The sequence below is a fragment of the Scomber scombrus genome, chromosome 7, assembly GCF_963691925.1.
Source record: "Scomber scombrus chromosome 7, fScoSco1.1, whole genome shotgun sequence".
Lineage (NCBI taxonomy): Eukaryota > Metazoa > Chordata > Actinopteri > Scombriformes > Scombridae > Scomber > Scomber scombrus.
In genome coordinates, this window is record NC_084976.1 from 15,062,934 (window position 1) to 15,086,163 (window position 23,230).

Consider the following 23,230-nt stretch of genomic DNA (forward strand, 5'->3'; position numbering starts at 1 on the left):
TAATGCTACGTGTGGCCTGTCTGATAACTTAAACTCTGACCCTGCTGATAACCTCACCGCAAATGGAACAAAGGAGTATCTCACTCCTGAACATTTTGGAAAAGCGTGGGCAGAATCCTTGGTGTATGGAGGGCTGTCTAGGAGGAAGTTGTCCGAAATGTTCATCTGAGCATTTGGCCCTCTATTCTGACCCAGAGGCTTGTGGGAAGATGCTGGAAGTTAATGGACCATTCAGACACTGTCATGGCAAAGTGGACACCTCCAGCTTTTACAAGCACTGCGTCAGTGACCTGTGTCTTCATGGAGGTCTCCAGCCTGCACTGTGTCACTCCCTGGCAGAGTATACTGCTGTCTGCCTTTCCCTCAAGGCAACAGATTATGCCTGGAGGAGCCCTGGATTTTCCTGTGAGTGTTGATTTGCTCACAGCTCTGTTGTGCAAGTGAATTAAATTAATATCCTCTACAACTGTGCTGTTTGGAGTTCAGCATCATTGCACACCAAATATGGAGTTTGCAGAAGCCTGTGCAAGCACATAACATTTCATTATGTTTTAGTGTTGAATTGATGATCACATAACATGAGGAAAATGGAATGGATATTATTTGCATGCAAAGCAAACATTTGCCTGTAGGTACTTAAGGTTTTTTTCCTGTGTATTTATAGCAAGTTGGACATTTTAGCATAAATCAGATGCAGTGTGTTGTGACTCAATATTGGTACCTCTTAGCTGCTGTTGGACCACTAGATGGTACTAATGCATCACTGGTCAACCCTAACATTTTCCCGTCTTTCTGCCCTAAGTGAATGATGTCTCTTTGTATCTCTACCGACCAGTCCTGTCCCTCCAGTACCAGCTACAGCATGATTTCTGCCCCTGTTCACCTCTGCCTTGGCTGGCAGAATAACACTGTGCTGATGCCTCCAAACATTGGGGAGAACTGTCTTTATGAAGCAGGCTTAGTTCACAGTGGCAGCCTCTGTGTCTATCTCTGAATGCTGTGGCTGCTTTCACCATTGAGAATACCTTAGGGCAGGAGGTGTCTACATGCGAACAAAGCTGTTTATGTCATGCTGTGGGACACATGACTTGTCATAATGTCTCATGTGGGGAGAATGAGGAATGTAAGCTTATTAAAGGTGTTCAAGGTTGCCACCCAAAAGCTAAAGTTGCACGCTGCTCTGTTGACAGATCCCAGTACACCACGTTTGATGGACAGGCATTTGAATTCCATGGTTCATGTAACTATACCCTCGTACAGACATGCTCTATCAAGAAACTGCATGTGGAGCCTGTTTTGATTGCTGCACAGGGCAACCATAGTGAGGGCAGGCAGATCTACTTGCAAGTCAACAGACTGATTTTTAAGATGTCAACGGATTTTCCTGGAAAAATTCAGGTATTTTGTGTGGTGATTTCACAGCTCCCTGCATAATCCATTGCTTAGCATACGGTGTGAAATAATTTTTCACAGCACATGTTTTATTACATTTAAAATTAATTATTTCTTCCAGGTAAATGGAATTTACGAACCTCCCATTCCTACAGAACAATGTTGGTGTACATCAGAACAATGGACGGAGCACCACGAAGACCCCCCACTCAGTTGAGATTCTTTTAGACATACACAACCACATACATGTCAAAATCCCCGACATTTACCAGCAGACAACTTGTGGCCTTTGTGGGAACTACAATGATAATCACTCAGATGACTGCCCAGTGGCACTGTAACCTCTGATCCTGACATCTTTGGGACATCGTGGAAGTTGTTTGATACCAAATCATCCTGCAACAACACATGCGACCGCACCTGCAAAATCTGCCAGTCCCCTTTGCCCAAGTTCACGTCAGACATGTACTGTGACCTCATCACCCAGACGAGGTGACCATTGTACTCTTGTCACCATTTAGTGTTCCCACAAAAATGCTACTCAATCTGCTCGAAAAACCTTTGTATTTCAGAGGGACAAAGCTGAGCCCTATTTGATGCACTACAGGCCTATGAGGCAGCATGCAAGGAAGCAGGAATGAACGTTGGCCTGTGGAGGACCACCACAGGGTGTGGTAAGTCCAACAGCTTCGTTCATTAGTTTACATTAAGTTCGATGCAGAAAAGTGTCTACTGATTGACTGTCCTGTATGTTTGTTTTTTTGGGGGTTGTTTGTTTTTTTCAGTCACAACAGCCAGTGTGCAAATGTTTGCTCCTACCTGTGTCCTTCGATTACCCAGGCAGTGCAATGCCCCGAGACTGTGAGGAAAGTTGCCACTGTGATACTGAACAACTTTATTATGTACATGTCTGTGTACCAGCAGAGCCGTGTGCCTGCGTACAGGATGGGAGGAGGTTTAAGGTCACAGAATTAAACACTTTTGTGTGCAATCTAATCAGAAAAGAGTGTAATTTTTGTAGTCTTTTATCTGAATTAGACTATTAACATTTGCAGCATTTTAATTAAAAATTTTACTCAAATAAATATTTGAGTATTCTGTAAACTCATTAAATGCATACTCATACATTTTTGTTTCTTTTTTAACTTGCTTCATTTGTTTCCTATTTTCAGACCTCTGAGAGCAAACTTCTACAAAACTGTACTGTTAACTGCACCTGTGAGCTGACTCTTATCTGTGTCCTCCACTGTGCAGTTGTATAGTTTCAGATGGTGAGCATTTACAATTAAAAATGATGATGATGATACAGATTTGGTTGTATTTATGTCTTACCTTTCAGGGTGATAAAACGAAAATTGTACTTTTCTCTAAGCAGAGCAAAAGGGGAAGTGTGATGAATCAGAGAAATGTTGCCTAAACAATGGTGTGCCTGTCTGTGACAGTTGTTAGGGTCTGTGCTGGGCATGGGTAGGCCAGCACTACCACACCTTTGATGGGCTCAATTATGACTTTGAGGGCACCTGCACCTATCTGCTTGCCGCCAGCAAAGGGTCAACATGTGGCCTAACACCTTTCAGTGTGTTCAAAAAAGAATGGCTTACACATGAGCATCCGCTGCACAGGTGTTGACTATAAGGGCGTACTCACACTAGGCAATCGTACCGTGCCAAGCACGTTTGCCCCCTAAAATCTGGATTATTTGGCTAGTGTGAGTGCAAGTGTACCATGCTTGCGTACACTTCCCTGGAACGGTACGGTTGGAAGAGGTGTGCTTAGGCACGGTACACTTGGTCACGCATGCGCACTAGGGATTAATATTTTTCCCGAAAATAAGACATTTTAAATCCCTGGAAAAGAAGCCAATGGTCAAGGGAATCCCGGGAAATCGGAGATTTTTAAAAGGCAACACTAGCTGAGCCCTGGTCATTTAGTGCAACGTGGAGACATTATGCATATATGGATTCCCAATCCGACCATTTGTTGTGTATTATTGTATCATTATTAAGGCAAAAATAACTCAATTTATGTCCATCGACATTATAATGAAAAGGCTATAGGCTTAATATTAGTTTGCATCCAGCATGCTGCGTGGACTTTATTACATCTGCTGCACCGCTGCTACCACAATTATGAAATGCTAAGTTAATTGTCTGTGACTGTGACCCTCATAAAAGTAATATTTTACAAATCTGCATTATATAAAGTCTTTTTTATACAAGTATCTAGTACTGCATACTACACAGGCATGACTCAGAAGAACAAGCTTGCACTTTTTAATCATAGTGCGTTGTGTTAATTGCTGTGTGTTGTGTTTTACCGGCACACAGCACGCGAACACACACCTGTGCATGTTTTATGAGAGTAAACTGTCTATATGTTTTTGCGCAACGTGTCAGAGGTAACCGTGCTTGAGTACGCTTGGGTTTGAGTAATGTGAGTGCAGGCCAGTGGGGAACAGGGGAGGGGGGACATCCGTGCTTCAGCACGGTACGGAACAACTGGCCCTAGTGTGAGTGCGACCTAAAAGCTTACGGGTTCCTCATCAAGCTCAGTAATCAAAAGGGCAGCATGCATGTATGTTAATGTCAGTTTAATGACATTTGCTCCTGTCACTGATTGTGAGCAGAAAGTGGATGACATGACATTGGCTGCACGGACAGTTTCTGAGGTTGCATCAAATCACAGGAGAAGGTGTGCAATGCTCACAGATCTGAATGGTCCATATGCCCACTGTCATGCTAAGTTGGCCCACTCTCTTTCTATGAGAGTTGTATAACCGAGCTCTTGCATAATGGAGACTACGCCATAAATTCCTATAACATGGTTTGTGAAGAAACCAGTGATGATTACCACAGTGCAATTACAGTTGGTAAGTAGTCATGTTGAGGACTGCAAATGATGTTTTAAAACAAAGTTTTAAAGTGAATGAAATGAAATGAATAATTTCAGCTGTCAGCTGTCCACCAAACAGCCATGACAAGCCTTGTGGCTCAGCCTGTCCTCCTGTGAATTTAACTCTGCCATCTGCAGTAAAATGTGTGTTGTGAGATGCTTCTGTAACCCTGGTTTCATCAGGAGTCCAGAGGGTTGTGTTCATCCACAGCGGTGTGGGTGGGAGGGTTCCGGACTGTACCACTAGCAAATACTTGATAACTCTCCTGTTGACTTTGAGGTTTATGAATTTTGTATGCATGACTGCAATTATACAAACTTTGCCCCACGCACACACACCAAGAGTAAATTAAGTTATGACGTATGCAGCTAAGTTACAAGAATTGTGTGGATGACTGACCTATGAGAGGTTTAATTTATATCTGATTTCATCCTGCAGTAATACCATTTTCCTATAAATGGGAAGCTACAACAAAAGAATGTCCTATAACTTATTTGATTGTCACATTCGTCATTTACACTATGAAGATAGACTGAAGTCTGTTTGTTCAGGATTAAGCACATTTATTTCTCAACAGGGACAATGTACATCAATGAACATTTTCAAAGAAATAAAAACGTAGATGCACCCAATTGCAGCCAAGGGCTGATTTCCATTGGTAGTGGTATTAACACTGAAAGCTGTTAATGAACAATATCATCCTGCTGGCATCTTCTACTCTGGGAATAACTGCCAGAGATTTAACTTTAAAAGAGAAGTGACCTGCAATCCTTCACCATGCAGCCCAATGAAGAGCTGCTCAGTCAAGGATGGCCTTGCCCAGTGTAAGCCTCTGCAGTAAATGTTTGCTGGATTTGGCTACATCACTTTTGATGTCTTAGTTCTGCCTCATCATGGAGCTTGCACCTATTTAGCTTCAGACCTCTCATCTAAAGCCATGCATAACTATACTCCAGCTACATAGCTTTGAGAAGGATATAAATTACACTATTTTCACAATCAGCAGACTGATATTTCTGTTCCTTTCAATGTAAGTGTCCATTGACCCAAAGACTCCATAGGTATGGAAATATGGAAATATTTGTGTTAAGGCTTTAAAGATTTCATTAAACTAACCTTCAACTGGTCTGTCCTTTCCGATAAATGCAGAAAAACACTGTGCCCTTGAACTATGGTCAAATTAATTCATACCAAGATGGCAACAGGATGATTTTCACCACTGTATCTTAAAATAAACTTGAGCTGACCTGCACACTGCACCTCAGGTTAACTGTACCGCAGACATATGACACCACAGCTTCAGGCCTCTGTGGGGATTTCTGAGAAATGGTCGTCTTGCCAAAAGCACTGCAGAGTTCTTGCACAGCTGGGAAGCAGCTGCCCCTGGACAGCATTGTACTGAACGTTGTGGAAGAAAGTGTGATCAGGTCAGCTTGCCCTCAGAGGCCATAATGGCCTGTGATATCCTGTTGGCCTGGAGAACTGAATTCAGCCCTGGCTGGAACAGTGGAGTGGAGCCCATTATTTACAGAGATCTGGGCATTAGATTAGTTTGCGCTGGGGCAGGGCATATAGGCTGCATGTCTAGCACTGGAAGCATATGCAGCATCCAGGCTAAAAGAATAAGTGTAGGATGATGGAGAAAGAACATCCCTGCCTTAAGTCAATCATTTTGATGTGTTTAAATGAGGCGTAGATGATCCACTTTAATTAGCTTTTTTTGGGGGGGGGGGTCACCACCAGCTCTCCATTGTCCTGACCGCAGCAGCCCAAGTGAGTGTGTTCACTCTGGTTCCAACTAATGCCCTGCCCTGCTGCAGCCTGGTTTTCCAGCTCCTGGCTGTTCAAACAGCTGCCAGTGCCTGAACAGAAATGTTTATGATGGGGCTGACTGTGTACCTTACAGTCAGTGTGGGTGTTTTCTTCATGATAATATATCAAGGTAAATATGAAAGCTTAATATAGGCAGTGAAAGTTACGCACATTTTCAAGAGAGTATGGTATTATCTTTAATCAAAGCTCACATGGAGTGTTATAAAATAAATAAATAAGCTTCAGAAATTATGTTCATTCTTTTTCTCCTCTTCTAAGATGGATGAGCAACTGTACAGTGAGGATTGCACCCAGAGTTTGGAGCCATCCTTTGGGTGGGGTAATGTGTGAGAAGGCAGCCTGCAGCCCTTGGCAGCAGTGTGCTCTGAGGAATGGTTCCAGGTCATGACAGACCTGATGTTTGTGAGCTCAAAGGCAGCCTGCAGATCTCTACGCCCAGTGGGCAGCAGCTGAGCTTAGAACCCCAGTTATCCTATAGTCTGATGGCCCTCTGTGACAAGGCCAGTGAGCAGTGGTTCAGCCTGATCTCTTACCATGGACCTTGTGATGGGGACACTTCCAGGCTTGTCACTGTGTTTCAAGTCCTTCTGCAGGGATCATTAGTTGCCATCTAGGAAGGCACAGTGAAGGTACAATTCAATTTAGGCTTCTTATGAACACAAACTGAAACATGTTTTGAAAATTTCTGTTCGTCTCTGTTTTCAAATTGTTTTTGTTTAACAACATATCCACTGTTGCACCCACAAGTGAATGGACACAACATGTCATCTGGTGTGACCAAGGACAGAGGTCACAGTGATCTTGAGGAGAGATGCTGGAATAGAGTCTGAGTTGGAGATGGAAGTTGTTGTTACCTTGGTAACAGTCAAGGTCTCTGTGAAAACCATAATGACCTCCACACACACAAATCAGTCAAGTCATGGGTTCTCCCAGACTTTCCAGGCTAAGTTAAACGCTCTACAACAATATGTGCATTCACTAACTGGTGTCAATGTCGAGAAACTCATTCAGTAATAAACTTTTCGCAGTGGCCTCACTGGATGATAACTGACAATTTGAATCCCAGAATAATGTGTCTTGGTAGATTGTGTATTAAATACAAAAAAGATTTCTAAAAATGTGTACGGTCTCTCATTTAAACACTAATTAATGACATCCTTTTTTTAAATAACAATTTACACAATTGTTATGTACTCTTGCACTTACACTCCTTCTGTTGAATGAGGTCGTCTTTGGTCAGTGTTGCTCATGTTCTTTAAAAAAAATAGTAATGAGGGCACACCTTTTTTTAAATCCACAGTGTGGTTATGTGTGTACAATAGCTAGACCAGTTTTAAAGTCTGACTTGATGTACACTAGTTAAATATTTGAGTTTTTTTATCATGATAAAACATAAAACATCTAATGCAAACTTGAGACTCTTGAGAGCCAAGGTATATTTACTTTCTCTCGTATGAATGATTGTTGCTCTATCTGCTGTTATTCTTGGGTGGCACACAAAACCAACAGAAACCACCCTTTAGCCCAACTGCCTACAAAAATGTTGGTTTAATCAAAGTTTGATTATCAGATCCATGATATGTCCACCCATTTTGTAAGCTTTCAACTGACAGCTCTCTGCTTACGAGAATGAAGTAGTTTTGAAATACACAATTAAAGTATCTGGAGGAATTGAGATTTGTGCATGGTAGTCAGACAATGCACAGTAAGTAGTTTGACATTGAGGTTATACCTAACTGATAAATAACACACATGACAAACCATTTTGTGGCAGAAGACCATTTTGAAAGTAAAGCAGAGTATCAATGAAGGTACCATGTCACACCTTATCAAAACCATTACACTATGTAATTATATTTAGTATTAGCATTTTTTTTTTCATCAGTGGAAAAGTCAGGCAAGGCAAGGCAAGGCAGCTTTATTTATATAGCGTATTTCATACACAGGAAACTCAATGTGCTTTACATAAAAAACAAAATATCAGGATGATTAAATAGTAAAAATGGGAAACATTAAAATATAGATTAAAAAAACAATTAAGAAAAAAAAAGAAAACCCTATTATAATAACAAGAAAACAAAGTACAGATAAATATAAGAAAATGTAAGTTTTGTTTAATGGAAGAAACCAGCATTTTGAAACTCTACAATGTTAGTATACTTTGTTATATTCCTCAAAACCAGCATTTTGAAAAACTCTATAATGTTAGTTTACTTTGTTATATTCCTCAAAACCTGCATTTTGAAACTCTACAATGTTAGTATAATTTGTTATATTCCTCAAAACCAGCATTTTGAAAAACACTATAATGTTAGTTTACTTTGTTATATTCCTCAAAACCTGCATTTTGAAACTCTATAATGTTATTATGCTTTGTAATATTCCTCAAAACCCAGCCCTATTATCAAACTAGACTGCTGGAGATCTGGTCAGACTTCTAACTTTAAAGATAAGTTGTGATTTTGGTCTTATCACATTCTTGCCTTGCCCACTCTAAAATGGATAATATTATTTGGTTACACCAGAATATACAATACAGCTGAATATGGGCGAATATATATATGCAAATGACCAATATCTTCCTGTTTAATATTTTCAATGGCACTAAAATTTCTGTTGATGAAGTCAAATTAAAAGCACATTAAACGTGGGTCATGTTAAATAAATAAATAAATAATAAACTTAAAACGACACAAATACTTAATACTATCCACATTTCCAGTATTTTTTCCTTCTTTGACATCTATGAAATGTCAAGGAAGGATACTAATATTTCTTTAAACAAAAGTTCTCAGGTATAATGAAATCATTGTTTTCTCTAAAATACAAACAGCAGGTAGCATCCCAATCCTTACAAATGTTGATATTATACCCTACTATGAATTGTTAAAAAGGGCTTGGTAAATGGCTGGAAATGAATGTCAGGATGTACTGGGCGTGTTACAAAAGACGAATGTTTCATCATGCATGTAAAGTTGGTATTGGACCTCACACTTATGTCAATATACAGCAAGACTTACAGGTCACCGCCAAGTTCTACCTTAATTTGTTTTAGAGGAAGGGTATTGTTTTTCAAAGTCTTACCTGTTGGGCTTCACAGTTTCTGATTGGTTGTGTTCTTGTTTCGTATTAGTATATATAAGAATGGAACTGTAAAAATTGATCATACGCCTCTCAGTAGGTAAGCACTCTTCTTTCTGGTATCAATTCAACTGGCTGTTTGCCCTACCTAATACATAATCTCATTCATCGGACAGTTCTGTATTTAATTTAGAATGTCTGTATTTCAGCCATGGGAACCCTGTTGTTGCTTTGTGCTTTGGGGGCTTTACTCAGCTGTAAGTATATTTTGTGATTTAAAAAAATAATAATTCTTTTTTCAGGACCCATTTGAATTTTATGCATTTTCAGTTCAGTTTGATGTGTTCATGTGTTTTAAGTAGTATTGTATTGAACAAACACAGTATGTGGGCTTTGTTGGTTGTGTGAAAATCAGTATAATCTTTCATTTCATTAATGTCTATCGAAAAATCATGCCGATCATTAACAACTATTAAACCTGACTAAATGTGACTAAGCTCAATTAATCAATCACAGCAGTATTCCTTAAACCATGCCTCAGCAGGACATGTAGCCAAGTGATTGCTCAATTTGAAGCAATTTATCCAGATTGTCAACCTCATCAGATGACAGCATTGTTGTGCAGCCATACCAGGTGCTCTAGTGGATGAAGCAGAATGTTAAACAGATGAAGAATTTGAGGGTGCAGCACATAAAGGATAGCCATCTAAATTGAAAATTGCTTTTGTTGAGAATAGCATTTACCTTCAACTGCAATTGAGTTGGAACTATTATACTGAATGGGTGAAACAGGAATGTAATCTAAATCCCCCAGGCCCTGACTGAGCCCAGAAAAATGTTCTTTCCACAGCAAAGGCAGGGACATTGATAATATTTCCATTACACAATTATATTGTCTGTGCAAGTGACTTATTGAGGGCTGCTGAGAAGCAGTCAAGTGACTATTCTTCAGTCTAAATCTCTCACAATGGTTATCAAGGAAAAAAGCAATCCATCCATTATAGACTAGCACTCATCCCTGCTTTTTAACTTTGAAATGAAGGTATTTTTCTGTCAGTTTCTCTTTGGTGTCATATTGTTTCTTTGTACTGTGTATGTGATCCAAGACGTCTCAAGTCAAGTTTTGTATTGCCAGGCTGTGAATCCTTTGGCACAACAAGTCTCATTTATTTCCTAATGCTTTCTTGACGTATAGTATTTTCTTATTAAAAGTATTTGAAGTTGTGTTTTATACCTGACTACTTAATTTTAGGTAGCTTGAAAAGATAGTTTTCTTTTGACATGTGTTTCTCTGTCTGTTTCCTTGCTCTTCCCATCTGTCAGGTCAATCTAGCGCTGGATGGGCAGGGAGGGAGTTTGCCCTTTCATTCATGCAGAATTATGCTGCACACTATGATACTCCTCGCTTCCAGCTGTACATCAGTGCTATTCAGGCCAATGCTAAAGTGACAGTGAGAGTGCCTCCCTTAAACTTCAAGAAAGAGACAACTGTTAAGGTTGGAGAAACGGTCACCATAAGTCTCCCCACTACTGTTGAGATGTATGGCAGTAAGAAATCTCCCAACACAGTTTGCATTGATGCTTCAGCAGATGTGACTGTAACCTCCTTCAACTACAAGCTGTATACAGCAGACACCTCTGTGGTGTATCCTATCACTGAATGGGGGAAAGAATATTACATCTTTACACCTTCTGGATCCCCCTATGGTTCCTTTAAAGAGTTCGCTGTAACAAATGGAAAAGAGAAGAACATAATTGAGGTTTCCCTACGAGGCCCAATCAAGTTCCAGGGTCGTGTCTATGACAAGAAAAGCCCACTTGTAATAGAGCTTCAACCCTATGAGAGCGTTCAGCTACAGAGCCATTATGAACTATCCGGCACCAGAGTTGACTCCCAGCACCCTGTTGCTGTTTTCACAGGTCACACTTGCACCTGGCACTTCTCTAAATGTAACCATGTTTATGAGCAGCTACTACCAGTAAGCAAATGGGGAACCAACTTTATTGTGCCTCCCTTGAGCTATCAGAGCAAATTTGACAGTGTCTATCTCCAGGCTTCCCAGCCCACCCAGGTCACTGTCCAGTATGGCAACCGTAAAGACATCTTGAAGTTGATCAGGGGTCAGATCACTGAGATCAAATCCCGCAACCCTAATACAATGTCTATTCAAGCTAATCACGGTATCCAGGTCCTCATGCTCTTCAATGGTGTCAAAATGTGGCGCGCAATCTATGACCCTTTCTTGATGACCATTCTGCCCACTGACCGCTTCTGCTCCTCTTACTCCATGGAGGCTCTGGGTGGCTTCACAAACCAAGCCCTGATTGTGGCAAAGACCAGTGTGACAGCAGAGTTGCGTATTGATGGAGCCAAGTTGCCCCGTGGTGTCCAGTGGAAAACAGTTACAGGGACAGATTTCTCTTGGGCGATGATGTCCTACAAACAAACCTCTGGCAACACTAGAAAAACTGTTTCCAGCTCTGGCTCTGGCTTTGCTCTCTACAGTATAGGAATTAGCTATATGAATGGCTATGGTGCCCCAGGACAATGTCTACAGCCAGGTATGGTATAAGTAGTATTTCAATAATTTATCACCCCCCCCCCCAAAAAAAAAAAATCAGCTCCAATCCAGATCTGTTAATAATATATTGACTAAATTAAATATTACCGATACAAAAATGTAAATGACATGACATGTGGGAATTAACTGTGCTGTAATTCTGGTTTTTCAGAGGGTGGATCCTGCAGTAGTATCACCTGCCGTGCCAATGAGGTGTGTGAAATGAAGGGTAACCATCCCACTTGTGTACCAAAGCCAGTGAAACCCGAAACTGGCATCTGCTGGGCCATGGGAGACCCCCACTACCATACCTTTGATGGGCGAAAATATAACTTTATGGGTACCTGCACCTACGTCATTGCTAAAAACTGTGCAAAGGATGATCAACTCCCAGCCTTTGAGGTGCTCGCCCAAAATGAGAACAGAGGAAGCCTCAGGGTATCATATGTTGCCTTGGTCACAGTGAAGGTGTATGACATCACTATCACTGTAGTTCGTTCTGAGACAGGTCGTGTAAGGGTAAGACTTCTTTTTTCTGTTGGTGAAAGATGGTTATTCTTTCAAACATCCATTTTAACATTGTGATTTCATTGTTGATTGATTTGATTCTGTAATATCTATGTAACTGTCATTCCTTATTTTCTTCTTAGATTGACAACAGTCTGTGGGGTTTGCCAATAGCTTCGAAGAACAATAAACTGATTATATATCAGAGCGGCCGCTCTGTGGTTATTAAGGCTGATTTTGGTTTGACTGTCAAATACGACTGGGAACACTATCTTGTGGTCACTTTGTCCAGCAGCTATGCTCAAAAGACTTGTGGTCTCTGTGGAAACTTCAATGGCAATCCCAATGACGATTTCACCACACCGTCAGGCAGCCAAGCAGCTGGGGTTGTGGCCTTTGGAAAAAGCTGGAAGGTGCCAGGGCTGGTGAAAGATGCTTTGTGTAGAGATGACTGTGTGGGTGGGTGTGAGCGCTGTGAACACAGCCTGATGAAGATGTGGGAAGGTGACTTATTTTGTGGGCTCATCTCACTTGTAATTAATGGGCCATTCAGCAAATGCCATGCTACCATAGACCCACAAGCATACGTGCAGAACTGTAAATACGATGTATGCATGGGAGGCGGCCTTCGACATTTCCTCTGCAGAGCATTGGAAGCTTACGCTCAAGCCTGCCAGGATGCTGGGATCCAGATTCAAGTTTGGCGGGGGATGGCAAAATGTCGTAAGTAATGTTAGCAAAATTGATCACTAAATGAACATACATGTTTTTTTTCTTTTTTGACTCTATTCTCTTTCTTCTCCCTAAAGCTGCTAAATGTCCTGCCAACAGCCACTATGAGCTCTGTGGCAGTGCCTGCCCAGCCACTTGTGCTGACCCTAATGCTCCTTCCAAATGCAAGTGCCCTTGTGTGGAAACCTGCACCTGTAATCAAGGCTTTGTTTGGAGTGGAAGTCAGTGTGTGTCTGCCGCTCAGTGTGGCTGTACCTATGAGGGTCGATACATTCCTGCAGGAGAGTCATTCTGGGCTGACCACAGCTGTAAGCGATCGTGTAAATGTACTGCTGGAAGCGGACATGTGCAATGCCAGGATAAAGGCTGTGGGAAAGGGCAGCAGTGCAAAGTGGTTGAGGGCATTAGAAAGTGCCAAGCAATCTCCTACAGCACCTGCCAGGCCACAGGTGACCCCCATTATGTGACCTTTGACAAGAAGAGGTTTGACTTCATGGGCACATGTGTGTACCAACTGGCTGCACTTTGCTCCAAGAACCCAGAGTTAGTGCCCTTTGAGGTGTTGGTGCAGAATGATCACCGGGGCAGCAAAGTTGTTTCCTACACCAAGTTAGTGGAGGTCAAGGTGTTCTCCCACAGTATTGTCATCACTAAGACACACAAGGGCCTGATTATGGTAAGACCCGGATGATGAATAGAGTAATCTTTCCTGTGAATCATTTGGTCATAGTCTACTGTATGCTCTTTTAAATAATCAATTTCAGTATATAAATTCACAACTGTGTTCACCTCTAGCTGAATAATGAGCTGGTCAACCTGCCTGTCACCCTCGATGGAGGAAAGGTGTCTGTGTATAAGAGTGGCTGGTACGCTGTGATCACCACAGACTTTGGCCTCAAAGTATCCTTTGACTGGAGAAGCTCTGTGTTTGTAACACTGCCAAGCAACTACATGGGAGCTGTTTGTGGCCTCTGTGGCAACTACAATGGCAAACACCAGGACGACCTGATTCCTAAGAATGGTGGCAAACCTGTTGCACCAGCAGATTTCGGCTCCAGCTGGCGAGTGGCTGAGATCCCGGGCTGTGTTGGAGGCTGTAAAGGGGTGTGTCCTGATTGTGACATCACACAGAAAGTTAAATATCAAAAAGGAGATTTCTGTGGTTTGATCAGTGATCCCAAAGGGCCGTTCCGTGACTGCCATGCTAAGGTGAACCCAGCTGGCTACTTTGACGACTGTGTTTATGATGTATGCCTGTATAAGGGCAGGAGGGATGTGCTGTGTCAGGCTATTACATCATACACAACTGCCTGCCAGGCTGCAGGGGCCATGGTGCATAGCTGGAGAACCAGTCAGTTCTGTGGTGAGAAATAAATAATTATTGTTTTAATTACATAAAAGGCAAAAAAACATTATGTATTGTAACAGTGTAGAAAGTAAACGTAAAGTTTTTGTTTTCTTTTGTTTTTTTAACTTTTCTTCAGTTATTCCATTGTGATTTAAATTTACAACAAAAAATTCACATTGTCTTTAATGTCTCTTGTCAACAGCGGTGAAATGTCAAGTCCACAGCCACTATGAAGTTTGTGCAATTGCATGTCCTGCCACTTGTCAGAGTCTGGCCCCTCCTAAAGGTTGCGAAGGTCTCTGTAAGGAGGGCTGTTCCTGTGATGAGGGGTACATCCTCAGTGGAGATCACTGTGTTCCCTTCGCAAAGTGTGGTTGCCTCTATAAAGACCGCTACTACCAAATTGGCCAAGTGTTTTATCCCAGTGGGCAGTGTCAAGAGGAGTGCAAGTGCACACAGGATGGAGTGGTAATGGATACTAAAGTAGAAAAATAATAATAATGTGACACATGGTCAATGTGAACTCACTGTATGGAAATTCATTTGATGGATTTTTCTTGTTTCCAAACTATTTTACTCAGGTTGACTGTAAGAAGTTTAAGTGTGGTGCTAATGAAAAGTGTAAAGTGGAGAATGGCGTCCAAAAATGTCATCCAGTTGGTAAGGGTGTTTGCCGTGCCTCTGGTGACCCACATTACAAATCTTTCGACGGGAAATTATTTGATTTCCAAGGCACCTGCACCTACACACTCTCCAAGAGCTGTGGGCTGGAGGGCACACACCTGGTGGCCTTCTCTGTTAACGTGGAGAATGTTAAGTGGAATAGGATAATGAACAACAAAATAGTTTCTGTCACCAAGCTGGTTGCTGTGGAGGTCTATGGCTTAACTCTAATCATGAGAAACAACATGTTTGGAGTCCTGGTGAGCAAATGTTCCATATTTGGAATAAATGGTTGTTTGTATCCCACAGTGGCAGAGTTGCCACTGATCAGATGTATGTTTAGCCTAAAAGTAGTTACTTTCTTTTAATAAGATCTGTGCTTTTCTTTTAGGTAAATGGAGTGTATAATAACATTCCCCTGAATCTTAATGATGGAGCAGTGGAGGTCTCTCGGGAAGGCACCCATTATGTTATTAAGACAAATTTCGGACTGTGTGTCACTTATGACCTGGTCTACCATGTTACAGTAACAGTGCCTGGTAATTACCGTGGTAAGGTCTGCGGTCTGTGTGGCAACTTCAACAGTAACCCAAAAGATGACTTCCAGTTACCCAATCATAAGCTGACCAATAATGTGAATGTGTTTGGAAAGTCGTGGAAGGTCACCATCCCTAATGTGGTTTGTGAAAATGGCTGTCAAGGGAATAATTGTCCCAACTGTAGCCCGGCTCAGAAGGCTGTGTTTTCAAAGTCCACTTATTGCGGTATTGTTAAAGAACCCAAAGGTCCTTTCGCAGACTGTCGTAGTAAACTGGACCCAGAGCCATATTTTAAAGACTGTATATTTGATGTGTGCGCTTCCAACGGTGATGATAAGGTGCTGTGTGACAGCATAGCAGCCTATACCTTTAACTGTCACATGGCAGGAGCAAGTGTCAAAAACTGGAGGACACCTTCATTCTGTCGTAAGTTACAAAGAGAAATTCCCTTTTTTCTTCTGAGTCAACCTCTTCTTCATGTCTTTCATATCAATATTGCATATTACAAATAATCACAGTTTGTTATGTCTTTTCCTTGTCTTGTGACAATTTATTTCAGCCATGAAATGCTCAGCCAATAGTCACTATGAGGCATGTGCAGATGTCTGCTCCTCATCCTGCGAAGGCCTCACAGAGATAGTCCAATGCTCCACCACCTGCATGGAGGGCTGTGAATGTGATGATGGCTACTTATTCAATGGGCAGACATGTGTGAAGGACACTCAGTGTGGCTGCTATGATAATGGAAAAACTTACAAGGTACAGCTCAACACCTCTGTCTTTACAAAAAAATGTATATTATGGGAGGAGAGAGACATTTTTGAACAATTTAAATTGTGGCATTTGTTTTAATGCTAATAGTGGAATGGCAGACACCCATAACAGCATTCCTTTCGCCACAGTGGTGGACATTAGCTAGTTTGATATTTGATATGTGCACTGAGAATTTCTCTTGAGATCATATTTAGCAGATAATCTAAATTTGTATTTTCATATAATGTGGAATAACCATGAAATTACCTGAAACCCTCTTTAACCTATTATTACTACTGGTTATTATTTTTCCTTGCATAATGATTGTGTCTGTGTCCCCAGGCTGGTGAAGTGGTGTATGACGAAGGCTGTAACACAAAATGTACCTGTAATGCAGCAACAGGCCTTGTCTGTGAAAAGCATTCCTGCCCCAAAAACACCAAGTGCATGGTCAAGAAAGGAATCAGGGCTTGCTACAACACAGGCAAGACACAAATGATACATATTTGTGGTCATTCATTTCAAGTATTCTTAATTTATTAACTGAGTAAATACATTTTTGTTTATCCTCTGTAGATCCCTGCAAAGATGCCAAATGTCGAGTCAAGGAGAAGTGCCGTGTTGAGAAGGGTGACGCTGTGTGCATCCCTGAATACACAGGCACCTGTTGGGGCTGGGGGGACCCCCACTATCACACATTTGATGGGTACAACTATGACTTCCAGGGCACTTGTAAATACATAATCTCAAAGACTTGTGGGAACCTGGACGGTCTAGTTCCATTCTCAATTACTGAGAGGAATGATAATCGGGGAAACACCGCTGTTTCCTATGTGAGGGAGGCAGATGTGTCTGTTTATGGGTTCACAATCACTGTCCACAGGAGCCAAGTTGGTCGAGTCACGGTAAGATTTAAGTTTGTTTACTGATATGTTTGACCCATAATAATTTAGTATGTACATACAGTCTATGAACTGATTTTTGTCTTTCAGGTGAATGGGGAACTGCTAAATCTACCTGTACAGCTGGATGATGGTAAGGTGTCAGTGTATCAATCTGGTTCCTCTGCAGTGGTGAAGACAGATTTTGGCCTAATTGTTTCCTATGACTGGAACACGGAACTAATCATCAAGTTGCCCAGCAGCTACTATGGCAGTGTCTGTGGTCTGTGTGGAAACTTTAATGGTAACAAAGGTGATGAGCTCCGTAATCCAGAAGGCAAAACCGTCTCCTCAGTGATAGAGTGGGGCAAGAGCTGGCAGACGCCTGACCAGGACAAAGACCATCCTTGCTGGGACACATGTGTGAAAAACTGTCCTACCTGTAACAATAATGACCGCAAGCTCTATCAGACTCAGGCCCTCTGCGGGGCCCTCACAGCCAATGCCAATAGTGTGTTCAAGGGATGTTATGGAAAATTGTCCCCTGAGGCCTTTATGAACAGCTGTGTGTATGACATGTGTTTGAATAAGGGAGACAAGAAGATGCTGTGCCAGGCGTTGGCCTCCTACAATAAGCAGTGTCGGGATAAAGGGGTAATGATCAAGGACTGGAGACAAAAGTTTGGCTGCCGTGAGTATTGATGACAAGCTTATTTGTTCATTTTGAACAAAGATTTCAATAAAAGTTTTTATTTTTTGATAAATGTCTGTGAATTATATTTTTACCCAGCAATGAACTGTCCGCGTCACAGCCACTATGAAGACTGTGCAAGCCCATGCCAGCCATCCTGCCCGTTTCCTGATCGTAAGCAAGCCTGCATCGGTGCCTGTGTGGAGACCTGTGTGTGTGATAAGGGTTATGTCCTCAGCGCAGGTGTCTGTGTGCCTTCTAAAACATGCGGTTGCTCCCATCAGGGCCGCTACTACAAACCAGGCCAGCACTTCTGGGCTGATGAGGCTTGTAGTCGCCTCTGTGAATGTGATACAACCCTTGGCATGGTGATATGCCGTCAGGCTTCCTGCTCTGCCAAAGAGAGGTGCACTGTAGTGGATGGAGAGCGTGCCTGCCGACCCATAAGTTATGCCAAGTGCACAGCCTCAGGTGACCCACATTACCGGACTTTTGATGGGCGCAAGTTTGACTTCCAGGGTACATGTGTTTATCAGCTGGTTGGACTGTGCTCAGAGCAGGCAGGGCTAGTGCCTTTCAAGGTGACTGTGCACAATGACCACCGGGGAAGCAAGGCAGTATCCTACACAAAGACAGTCAAATTCTCCATATATGGCATCACCATCATGATCTCCAAAGAATATCCCCGCAGAGTCCTGGTAAGTATAAATATGGATAACAAGAAGCATAGGTGTGATTAGATAAGTGACAGACTTTTGGAGAGAAAAGAAATAGGACACAGCATGTAATAGCAGTATTGAAAAATAAAAACAGGATAGATACTGAGCCTCATTCAAAATAATGGAAGATAATGCCTTCTGTCATTGTACTAATTCTGACATACCTCATGCTCTCCTGCATATATATTTAATTCCATATTAAAATTTTGATCCAATCAGACTTAATTAAACTAAGATTTGACTGCACATTAGAACGGATTAGCAAGGACCACAGAATTATTAAATGCATAATCTCCTATAAATATTCCTCCCTCCCTCATTTTGTGTTCTTCAGCTCGATGGGCAACTTGCTTCGCTGCCGTTGAATTACAATAATGAGCTGATGGTGTCTATCAGTGGCCGGACAGCTGTAGTGGAGACACTTGCTGGTATCACTGTGACATTTGACTGGCACAGCAGAGTGAGTGTTACTCTGCCCAGCAACTACCAAGGTGCAGTGTGCGGTCTGTGTGGCAACTATAATGGAAAAGCCCAAGATGACCTGACCATGAGGAACAGTCAGACTGCCCCCAATGGAGCCAAGCTGGGGGAGAGCTGGCAGGTGGCCATTGTACCAGGCTGTTCATCAGTCTGCCAGGGGGCATGGTGCCAGGCCTGTTCAAACTCCCAGAAGAAAGTGTACGAGGCCCAAAAGTACTGTGGTATTATTGCTGACAAGGCAGGGCCTTTCAGAGATTGCCACAGCCATGTGGATCCTGCACCTTACCTTGAAGATTGTGTGTACGATGCCTGTAATTATCATGGTCACCACAAATCAGTTTGTGATGCTGTGGGAGTCTACATCTCTGCCTGTCAAAGCCAGGGAATCACCATCCACTCCTGGAGAACAAATACCTTCTGTCGTGAGTTTGTATATGTGCTTTCATTTTTAATCTAATTTTAGTTTTGATCTTGAAATCCTCTATTTTTAATCTCGTCCCTCTCCCCCTCCTCTTGTTTTGTCCCACAGCAATGGAGTGTCCAGATAACAGCCATTATACCCTGTGTGCCACGGGTTGCCCAGCCACCTGTGCCGGCTTAATCCCCCTTACCACGTGCCACAGGCCCTGCGCTGAAGCCTGCGAGTGTGATGAAGGCTACCTACTGAGTGGTGATACCTGCGTGCCTGTGAGAGACTGTGGCTGCTCCTACGATGGTCAATACTACAGGAAAGGAGACGTCTTCTACCCAGAAACCAAGTGTTTGGACCAATGTGTTTGTGGAGAGAACGGTGCTGTGTCCTGCAAAAAGACCAAGTGCCGTCCAGGGGAGACCTGTAAGCTCTTAAACGGAGTGAAAGGCTGCCACCCTGAGGGGCAAGCCAAGTGTGTAGCCTCTGGTGACCCCCATTACATCTCCTTTGATGGACGGAGGTTTGATTTCCAGGGTACTTGTATCTATGTGTTGGCCAAGGTTTGTGATGACAACAAAGGCCAGCTGACACCATTCACTGTAACACAGGGGAATGAAAAATATGGAAATGGGAAAGTGGCTGTTACCAAATCGGTTGCACTGACAATCTACGGTTATACCATTCACATCCAGCAGCGAGTGCCTTGGAAAGTCCTTGTGAGTTCAGCTGTTTTTAATCAAAATACCTTTGTGTTTGCATTTCCTCACAAAAACTGATTCTATTCTCCTTCTTCCTCCATCCAGGTGAATGATGAACTTCTGAACCTTCCTCTCTCCCTGCATAATGACCATCTCAGAGTCACTCAGGAAGGTCACAACATAATTGTTCGGACAGACTTTGGGCTGACAGTCCTCTATGACACTGTCTACTATGTTGAGGTGATTGTTCCATCAACATACCAGGGCAAGATGTGTGGTCTTTGCGGCAACTACAACAAAAAAACTGGTGATGACTTCATACTTCCTAGTGGCAAACGAACACAGAACATCGATGACTTTGGGAAGGCGTGGGTGGTAGACCTGCCAGGGCATGTGTGTGGTGGCTGTGGAGGTCAGTGTCCAGTATGTGACAAGGCCAAGGCCACCTTGTATGGAAAACCAGATTCCTGTGGCATCCTGAGTTTACCTAATGGGCCATTCAAAGCCTGCCATAGTATTATAGACCCAGCAGCATATGTGTCCAATTGTGTGTTTGATGTTTGCGCTACGGATGGCAACAAAGATACTCTGTGTAACAGCGTTCAGGCCTATGCTTTGGCCTGCCAGAGTGCAGGAGTTCTAATTCAGCCCTGGAGGAGCAAGTCCTTCTGCCGTAAGTTACACAAAATAGTATGTTTGTGATATACATCCACATTTTATTGGTATGTTCATACAAAGTCTCACAAAAGTCTTCCTCTCTTGTAGCTGCTTCCTGCCCTCAGCACAGTCACTTTGAGATGTGTGCAGACACCTGTGTTGGGACTTGTGCTGGCTTTATTAGCCCATATTCCTGTTCTAAAAGCTGTTTTGAAGGGTGCCAATGTGATGATGGCTTTGTTTTTGATGGCATCCAATGTGTTCGCTTGGAAAGCTGTGGTTGTGTGCACAAAGGCAGATATCTGACGGTAAAACTGAATGTTTTTTTTATTTTGTAACTGTGCTACAACTGAATGGTAGTCATAACAAAATATCAAAAATATCAAAAATATCAGCATAAAAAATGATAATACTTTCAATTCTATTCATTGCATTTACACACAATACAGACATAGCACATTCTGTTCTCATGCTTGCAAGTTAAATAATTTTAGAATACAATGTATGTTTCCAGGTGGATGAGACAGTTGTGGACAAAGACTGTACATCCAAGTGCGTATGCCAGGCCTCTGGGCTGGTGAAGTGTGAAAAGCTGTCCTGTGTTAGTGGGGAGGTTTGCAGTATAAGAGAGGGAGTCAGAGCCTGCCACCTCAAACAGGGCAGCTGCAAGATCAACAAAGCTGCCCACCTCACCTCTTTTGATGGCATGTCTGGAGCAATAACAGCTCTCGGGGCATTTGAAGCGGCATCTCTGTGTGATGAGACCTCTAAGCTGTGGTTCCGTGTAGTTGTGGACGTCAGGCGCTGCAGTCAATTTCCCTCTGTTGACACTGTGTATGTGTTCTTCAAGGACACCACCGTCACTGTGAACAGCCAGCAAGTGACCTGGGTGAGAAGTATTTAAAAAACATGAACGTTTTGGTGATTAAATTAATTAGCAACTTTTTTTAGTTGTCTATGTCATTGCTTTTATTTTTGATTTGTTTTTCCTCTTCTTTCCCCTTCTTGGTGTTACCCAGATAAATGGCAGGAAAGTGTCTATTCCCAGCAAAGTGACAAGTGAAGTATCTGTCCAAAAATCAGGGGAAACTGTAATCATTGAAAGGGCATCTGCTGTGCGGGTCACCTACTCTATCACAAAGGAGGTCTCCGTCATTATTCACCACAGCCTAGCCGGTAAAATATGTGGTGCCTGTGGTAACTTCAATGACAACTCTAAAGATGATTGGAAGACAGCAGATGGAAAAATTACCACTGAGGTGTCTGTGGTTGTTGGCTCCTGGAGCGCTGGGGACTTTTCTAAATGGTGAGTATTTAAAACTGTAAAAATGTAATGGGAAGAAAAGCGTTGCTACATTTAGTGCCATGATAATTACAGTCCTCTTCATCACTGTGGAATATACATACTCTCATCACACTGCACTCCAGCTCCCGATGTTAACAACTTTGCCTCCTCATCTATGCTTTTAACCTTCAATTCTACTTAGGGTAGAAGTTTTAATCTTGCACTCTATCTTGCCCTTTATTATGCAAACTGCAAACTTAATTTGACCACTGTAATAATCAAGTACAGATCAGCGAGAGATGGGACAATGCTATGACCATTCAACCGCTTATTCTCTTAACAGCAAGAACTAAACAAGGACTCCACAGAGCCCTTTTAAAGGAATGAGAGTGTGGTTTTTAATTGCATTTGGTCCAAATTAATTAAGAAATGCCAGAGAATCCCCTATGGTAATTACTGATTAAAAAGCAGGTGAGGCTGACAGGCATGGCCATCAAAAGCTACCAAGCTTGCAATCCAATCACTGCTTGTCATCCAAGGACACTTAAGACTCATCTGGGTGCAATATTAATTTGAGCCCTCATCTTCAGTTCTGTGCTCTAGCCTTAAGTCAGTACCTGAGAGAATTGAGTTTTGTGCAGTCCCCTTCCTCTCTTCGTGTAATCTAGTTGTCTTTTTGCAGGTGCTTTCTTATCACTCTAGACAACACAACAAATACCACTAAATATCAGTGCTGCTCCAGAGTGTTTACATATACTTTAAAGATGAAATGCTCAGAAGTGTTGCTTGTAATCTCTGTTTTGCCCGAGAGAGCCTTTGCGTTGCTCCAGTGCCCTTTAACTGCAATTTTTTTCTTTTTTCATTTCAGTGGCCTGTAGAGATGCTGCCTCTGTGATGATATAAAACATCTGTACAGGTAGAAAATTTCAATGGTTTCTGGTCAAAACACTGAAATTTCTTCTCCTTGCAAATGAGACAATGCCACTTACATGCATGCTTTTTAACCCCCTTGCAGAATGAAGACGGATGGGGAGTCATTCAGCTGCAGTTGCTTGTTTACAGCCATTCATCTTTTTCATACATCTCTGTGCTTCCTCTTCATTCT

General features: G+C 42.3%; 1 protein-coding gene and 1 long non-coding RNA gene across 2 annotated transcripts; both read left to right on the plus strand.

Annotated features, from left to right (window-relative positions):
• Positions 1–1,279: 1,279 nt before the first annotated feature.
• On the plus strand, positions 1,280–6,256 carry LOC133983489 (uncharacterized). Its single transcript, XR_009925374.1, has 4 exons — positions 1,280–1,398; positions 1,514–2,066; positions 2,178–2,663; positions 6,029–6,256. It is a non-coding gene; the product is annotated as an uncharacterized LOC133983489 (long non-coding RNA).
• A 233-nt stretch (positions 6,257–6,489) lies between these two features.
• LOC133983403 (IgGFc-binding protein) lies at positions 6,490–23,003 on the plus strand. The gene is made up of 21 exons (XM_062422473.1): positions 6,490–6,622; positions 10,523–11,761; positions 11,933–12,279; positions 12,411–12,990; positions 13,077–13,675; positions 13,795–14,362; positions 14,550–14,815; positions 14,929–15,270; positions 15,402–15,975; positions 16,109–16,308; positions 16,645–16,786; positions 16,879–17,207; positions 17,295–17,874; positions 17,974–18,572; positions 18,928–19,495; positions 19,603–20,201; positions 20,289–20,856; positions 20,949–21,148; positions 21,355–21,729; positions 21,860–22,146; positions 22,994–23,003. Exons 1-21 carry the CDS (start codon positions 6,490–6,492, stop codon positions 23,001–23,003), a joined length of 9,105 nt encoding a protein of 3,034 aa, XP_062278457.1.
• Positions 23,004–23,230: the final 227 nt, after the last annotated feature.